Source organism: Nicotiana attenuata, unplaced genomic scaffold (assembly GCF_001879085.1).
Source record: "Nicotiana attenuata strain UT unplaced genomic scaffold, NIATTr2, whole genome shotgun sequence".
Classification (NCBI taxonomy): domain Eukaryota; kingdom Viridiplantae; phylum Streptophyta; class Magnoliopsida; order Solanales; family Solanaceae; genus Nicotiana; species Nicotiana attenuata.
This window is the reverse complement of record NW_017673783.1, coordinates 38,236-45,481: the sequence shown is the minus strand read 5'-3', so window position 1 is coordinate 45,481 and position 7,246 is coordinate 38,236. Positions and strand designations below refer to the sequence as shown.

General features: G+C 36.4%; 1 protein-coding gene across 1 annotated transcript; it reads left to right on the top strand.

The window, feature by feature from the left end:
• The first annotated feature begins 205 nt into the window (after window positions 1-205).
• On the top strand, window positions 206-3,017 carry LOC109217273 (protein translation factor SUI1 homolog). Its single transcript, XM_019381504.1, has 5 exons — window positions 206-442; window positions 1,663-1,764; window positions 2,027-2,232; window positions 2,328-2,381; window positions 2,821-3,017. The coding sequence occupies exons 2-5, from the start codon at window positions 1,728-1,730 to the stop codon at window positions 2,863-2,865; spliced, it is 342 nt and encodes a 113-aa protein (XP_019237049.1). The 5' UTR covers window positions 206-442; window positions 1,663-1,727; the 3' UTR covers window positions 2,866-3,017.
• The last annotated feature ends 4,229 nt before the right edge of the window (window positions 3,018-7,246 follow it).

Sequence of the window (7,246 nt, the reverse complement as noted above, 5' to 3'; positions counted from 1 at the left end):
CCCGGAAGAACCCGAGCCCGTTAAACCCGGTAAGCCCCAACCCGTAATCGGTCCGAACCCCAACCCGTACGGTTCCTAAATTTTCCTATCCAGCCCGGCCCGGCCCACCCGTTAGACACTTGTAGGTCTTACGCTCGAAAATTACAATTTTATTAAAATTCCCAACGAATATCAAAAGATTAAAAAAAAAAAAAAAGAAAAAGGAGAGCAAGTTGGAGTTGGTGAAGTTAATAAGGAGCGCACAGGAGTATGCTGCTCCGTGACGCAGCCTATAGTAGCTCCACTTACGTTTCATAATTTGCGACCGACCTAACATATATTCTATGGATCGTTTCACATCGAAACCACATTCTATTCTTCTTGGTCTTGACTTTACTCTCTCTCGGAATTTTGGGTCTGCTCTAATCATCCTCATCTCTCCACTCCTTAACCTTCAGATCAGGTAATCTTCTTTACTCCATTTTTTTTTATTTATAAAAATTGATTTTAATTCTGACAATAATATTCGAGTCAATATGCACGAACCTCTTTTAATTATTGGACAATCTCGTAAATAAAAGTTTCAAAATATTTATATCCACCAAGATTGAAGTGATGTAAGCATTCAATTTGGATTCCCGGATTATTTTTATGTCTCAATCATAGGGTTATTGGTAATTTAATATTGCCGGATCCATTTTGAATTTGCGTTTCTTGGTTGAGTACTTCTTTATCGGAGAAATTCAGATTTTTATTTGAAGAAGTAGGAATTTTACTTACGTTTTCTTCATTTTATTGTTTTCCGCTGATTTTCTTGGCCTAATTTTGGTTGTTTGATTTGTTTCTTGCCTTTGATTGTTGTCTTTGTTATGAAGTATTGGTGTTTAGACGGATTTTGCAATTCTATTAGTGATAAAGGGTTCATCTTTATCACTAATTGGTGTTTCAGTTGTTTTGGTTGCTTTATCCTTCTTCCTTTTACACAAGTACCCTCCAATTCCAATTCTACTTGTTCCAATTTTGATTTCACTTATCCTGTACCTCTTTCTGTAATTCATACAAGAAAGAATGGAATTTTTAGGTGATTATCAACAAAAAGATTTTTTCCTTTAGATGACACATTTTTTATGATTCAAGGTTTGGACTTTTGATATAGGGATCAATGCACTTTTGATCCTCGCTTATTGGTAACTTTTAATTTTTGTTATTTTGGTATTTCACTAAGCATATTTGACCTCGAACTAATTAAAATTTGTGTTTTTGGTCTTTTTACATAGGAAGTGTGTTATATCTAGATTATTTACATAGCCCTCAAATATTAATTAACAGTACAAAATTTAACATATCGCATGGGCAGCTATACGGTATTACAGTTGTTAATTTATTAACTTTGTGAAGATTCACAAGCAGAAGGGTCAAAAGTGTACATTTCAATTAATTGAAGATCAAAATGTGCTTAACCAAGCATCACAAGGACCAAAATAAGAACTTGTCGACATTTCAGGGACAAAAAATGCAAGTTTCCCTTTCATATATTGATCTTGATTTTTCTTGCATAGTTGTTTTACGCATGCCCCGTGTGTTATGCTTACAGATGGCTGTACTAACTGCTGAAGGGTTCTCTTTCTTGTGTTATGCTTACAGATGGCTGTACTAACTGCTGAAGGGTTCTCTTTTTGCTAGGTCGGAGCATCTAAGTTTGAAGAGTTGCACGTGTTCTTGTTACCCTTTTTCTTCAGCCAAGTTTCATGTCTGATCTCGACCTCCAAGTTCCTAATGCTTTTGGTATGCAACTTCTTCAATTTACATTCCTATTTGGTTCAATTTGGTGGATTTCTCTGTCTTGCCATCTTTTTAATTCAATAACTTGAATCTTTTGAATAATCAGAAGAAAGTGACTTAAAAATTTTAACCGTGCAAGTAAGCACTTGTACAGAAGAGGTTATTTTATGTGCAAAGATGATGAGCCTGCTAGTTAGGAGGAGCTGTATTGTTCAAGTTATGCTTTATAATTGATAATATTGTGGTGCTTTGCTGTCCGCCTCAGATCCCTTTGCTGAGGCAAATGCTGATAACTCTGGTGCGGGTACAAAAGATTATGTGCACATCCGTATACAACAAAGGAACGGTAGGAAAAGCCTGACAACTGTGCAGGGTTTGAAGAAAGAATTCAGCTACAATAAAATTCTGAAGGATCTGAAGAAAGAATTTTGCTGCAACGGCACTGTTGTCCAGGATCCAGAATTGGGGCAGGTTTGTGTTAATGGATATTGATCTCTATATCGTCTCTGTAACGGCACTGTTGTGTTAATGCATGACCAATGTAAATGTATTTTCTGTCTTTGAAGGTTATTCAACTTCAGGGTGATCAGCGAAAGAATGTTTCAACATTTCTTGTCCAGGTAATTGTTCTTCACGTCAGCCAGCTGCTGTTTTCTATTGTTCAAAATTACATAGAAAAAGCATGTTATTTGTCTACCTGTATCGGACATATGCTTGACTTCACCTTTTATATAATACTCGATAAGCATCCTCTGTTCTTGCTGCATTATGGGGATTTTTTTTCCTTTAGCAACTGAAATGAGTTTTGAGCAGCTAGTTGAGTTTGGTAACCACAAATAGGTACCCTATTATTTTGAATGCGGGAGAAATTTTTTTCCCGGTCTTCCAGTCTTGGGAGTCTTTTTGTTGTTGTGATTATTTCTGAAAATCTCCTGATCCCAAGTTGGAATAAAGAAACAACTTCCATACCATCACTGATACGTTTTCTAGCTTGATTGAATTTACAGTTCGATTTTATTGTTTGTTGCTGATTTGTGTATCTTTGGTTTTCGGGAACAGGTTGGAATAGTGAAGAAAGAGCATATCAAGATTCATGGTTTCTGATTGCCATCATCAGTCACTGCGCAGTTACTATACTTGTGTTTGTTCCAAATAATGCTGCTATGAACTAAGTTGTTGTAAACAGTAAACATGGTAATGTTGACTTTCTGCTGGTTTGATATAAGTAATGTATTTGTTCTTGCTTTTCTGCGTAATGGTTCTGTGTTATGCCTATATCTTTAGTGTCCGAAACATTTCTAATGTTTTTTTTGGAAAAAAAACACGTTTTTACTACTAAAAAAATGTTACTTAAATACATAATTCTCAGTACTATACTGCAAATTACTTTAGCGGCTGAAAAGTACTGTGAATTAGTTAAAAATTTTTTTGGGCCCAACGATTCGCAGTACTATACTGCGTATAAGCAATTCGTAGTATAGTATTGCGAATTGCCTTAATAAAATAAACCCTTCTTCTTCTTCCCCAACATAATTCGCTGCCCCTCATTAAAAAAAACTCCTCCACAGTCCTGGTCCCCCCACCCTTTGTCAAATTCTAAAAAAAAGAAATTTTGGGCCCCACCCGTCACCTAAAAAGCAAAGAGTATAGGTCCCACACACAAGACAAGCTTTGGATTCCTTCTTTCGGGTGCAAAAATTCTTTTTCAATCAAATTCAAAAAACTTAAATCGAGGTATTTCGATTTTGTTTATGTCGACACTCGTATAGTACATGCATATTTGTATTGTTTAATGTGTTTCCATATTAATTTGTGTTATGTTTGTATGTAAATTTGTATCTTGTTTATACCCGGATTGATTTATTAGCTTTGGGACAAAAAATGTTAAAATTTGATAAATAATTTGTATTGTTAATGTTATGTATTTGATTAAATAATAAATGAATATTATTTATTTAGTTTGTTGTTCATATTTGTATGTTATGTTTGTTTTTATATGTAACAATGATCTTTTAGCGTAGTAAAATATAGAGCTTTTTAGCGTAGTAAAATATAGAGCCTTTTAGCTTAGTAAAATATAGAGCCTTTTAGCGTAGAGTGTAAAATATAGAGCCTTTTTTTACTAGTAAAATATAAAGCCTTAAGTATGTAGTAACTGCAAACTCTATTCAATAACACTTTACAAAATTAATTATTCAATTTATAAACATAAACTTACAAAAGTAATAAATTAATATATGTTGTCAAATAACTCAAATATCGAACCCGGAACTCATAGATAATTACTCAGTCCAATTCAATAATTAATTATTTAATTTACTAAATTAACAAAATTGTAAAAATGCTGAAATTGACACGCATAATAATTAAGGATAAGTTGGTGCTACCGGGGGTCAATTATCGAGCCTGGGAACCCATACATAATTATTCAGTCCAATTCAATAATTTTTAATTTAATTCTTTAATCTAACAAAATTCCATCGAGCCTGGAAGGGCATACATAATTATTAAGTCCAATTCAAGAATTTTTAATTTAATTTATTAAACAAATAAATTTCTAAAAAATGTTTGAAATGACACACATAATAATTAAGTATAGCTTGGTGCTACCGGGCCTCAAATATCGAGCCTGGAAGCCATTCATAATTATTAAGTCCAATTCAAGAATTTTTAATTTAATTAATTAAACTAACAAATTTCTAAAAAATATTGAAAATGACACACATAATAATTAAGTATAGCTTGGTGCTACCGGGCCTCAAATATCGAGCCTGGAATGGCATACATAATTATTAAGTCCAATTCAAGAATTTTTAATTTAACTTATTAAACAAATAAATTTCTAAAAAATGTTGAAAATGGCACACATAATAATTAAGGATAGCTTGGTGCTACCGGGCCTCAAACATCGAGCCTTGAACCCATAGATAATTACTCAGTCCAATATTAAAAATAATTATTTAATTTATTAAACTAACACACACAATTAATTTTGTTTAAATTATAATAGACGACATGACCTTTCCTCCGCCTGCTCATCCTGGACCTGCCGAGGATCAGCTGTTAGTGTTGCAGGGCAACCATAGGTCCTCCTATGTATGGGAGGGACAGCTATCGGAGCAGGCTCTCCGCCCCAGGAGACCTGATGATTTGTGGGAGTTCATCGTGGAGCATCCTTTCCATGCCCGCGTAGTCGCGCACCTACAGGCTACGGGCTTCTATACTATTTTTGAGCTTAGACGGATGCAGCTTGATTGGTCTCTTATCACGACGTTGGCAGAGCGGTGGCGACCGGATACGCACACTTTTCACTTGCCCACTGGAGAGGCCACCATCACGCTGGAGGATGTTCAGGTTTTGTACGGGCTGCGCATAGATGGACTGGCCGTGGCACTGCCCTAGTACGTTAGATCCATGACGCGTGCACAGTTTTTGGATATGATGGGGCAGTTTACTAGTTATAGACCTCAGGGTGGCGCTGGGGGTAGTCGCGTTCTTTTGTCAGCCATCAGAGATCATATGGCGTTTTTGCACCCTGACATTACCGGCGAGACGGAGGATCTCCACATTTAGAGGTACATGCGGTTGGCGCTGCTCCTGCTTCTTGTTCACGAACACTCGGGGAGTACTGTGAGTATGCGCTTTCTCCATCATCTTCAGCGGCTGGATGATTTATCCCAGTACAGCTGGGGTGCTGCTGTTCTCGCATACCTGTATAGGAGCATGTGCCGGGCGAGCATGGGCCCAGCCGTGGACATATATGGTTTTCTGCCCCTCCTACAGGTGACAACATTTTCGAATACTCTGTTCATTACTCTGAATTCTATATGGTGAAAATGACTCATAAATTTACATCAACCTTTTATCTTAGGTTTGGGCCTGGCAGCGGATCATGCCGTTTGATGTTCTAAACGTCAATGCCACACAAGAGGGGGGGTGATTTGTGTGGTACCCAATTTTTGCTTAAACTACTTCTGGAAGGACCTGGTTCTTCTAGGTGTACTAACGACTACTGTTTGCGGAATTAAAAGTACATAAAATAAAGAACACAGAGATTTTTACGTGGAAAACAGCTGGCTCAAAAGGTGAAAAAACCACGATCTACTGCTCAGTAGGATTTTCCCAAACTTCCACTAAAATCACTGAGCCAAAACTGCATTTACAAAACTCTTTGTAAACCTAAGGATTAACTCTAATCCCGTTGTGGCAACCAGCCTCTAACTGCCGCGACAACTTCAAGTTAACTCTAACTTGAATACTCAAATTACCTATTACAATTGCTCTAGATAAAGCTGAAAGGTACAATATAAAACACCTACTACAATTGAACTAGAAATAAAAAAAGACACATAAAACTCTTTATGGAGCTGGTTCTTCAATCTGGTTCTTGTAGTTTCAGGTTTGCACACTTGAATCACACACGAATTGCTTGCAAAAAGCCTTGCTATTTTGCTCCCAATTCACGTTTAACTTCTGCGTTTTTGTGCAACCCTTTAATGTGAGAACATCCTGCAATTTATAGAGTTAGTAGATGAAGAAATAACTAGAGTTCTGATGCAACTCTTCCTTGGTGGAAGAGTTCTAGTTGATTTCAACTTCTAACTCCTTCCCTATCTTGGATAGTGTTCTCTTTGATTAAGGACTCCTTCTCCTTATCAATTATGCAACCTTTTCGATCAGGAGATATTAAATACACCAAGTTAAGCTTATCTCTTTCACGTGCATCCCACATGCTTGAATCTGCCAGTTTTTGTGAACCTGAAGGATGGACCACTGGATGGACCTGGTTCATGTCTGAGTTCCTTTGCCAGTCTTCAAAACTAACCTTTACTTGGGACAACAAATTCCCCCTTTTTGATGATGACAAACACTGTGCTTTTCATACACTTAGGCCCTGCCAGAACTCAGCTCAAACATCAACACAATGTCAGAAATATTTTTCCTTTATATCACTTATCATCAAGGACCAGGTAAATTAGTTTATAAACATCACTGTTCAAAGTGTAAACATCACTTGTTTAAAGCACAACCTTTTTTTCCCCCTTTTGGCATCATCGAAAAGTTGCATAAAAAATGTGAGATAACCAGATTTTAGAACTTACTCATGGCCACTGGGGCTACTTCAAATGCAATCATGAATTAATCATCATAGATCAAGCTAAGAATTTTAACCATCAAAGAAATATCAACAAACAGTTTGAGCAAAAGGCAGTGAATTTCATTGATGATTGATAAGATTCTACTACAAAGCATAAGAAGAAATAAAAATACTGAAAACATGAGCAAAAGAAACAAAACATCCCGAACTGGGTCACTAGTTGATCTACACTAGGCTAGGATTTAAGGCTTCAAAGATGTAGGGGCTGGGTTATTTGCTTGGAGAAGTTTCAGCATGTCTTGAAGTTCCATCATTCTTCTCCTTTTTCCTTACAAGTTCAGTTCTGAGAACATCTCTCTCAGATACTACCTCAACCAATCGTCTCTT

What these genes read in the sequence shown, in the direction of transcription:
- LOC109217273 (XM_019381504.1), top strand. Translation starts at nt 1,728, where the DNA reads ATGTCTGATCTCGACCTCCAAGTTCCTAATGCTTTTG. An exon ending in AGGATCCAGAATTGGGGCAG is followed by an intron (nt 2,233 to 2,327) that starts GTTTGTGTTAAT and finishes CTGTCTTTGAAG; the next exon opens with GTTATTCAACTTCAGGGTGA. An exon ending in TTTCAACATTTCTTGTCCAG is followed by an intron (nt 2,382 to 2,820) that starts GTAATTGTTCTT and finishes TTTCGGGAACAG; the next exon opens with GTTGGAATAGTGAAGAAAGA.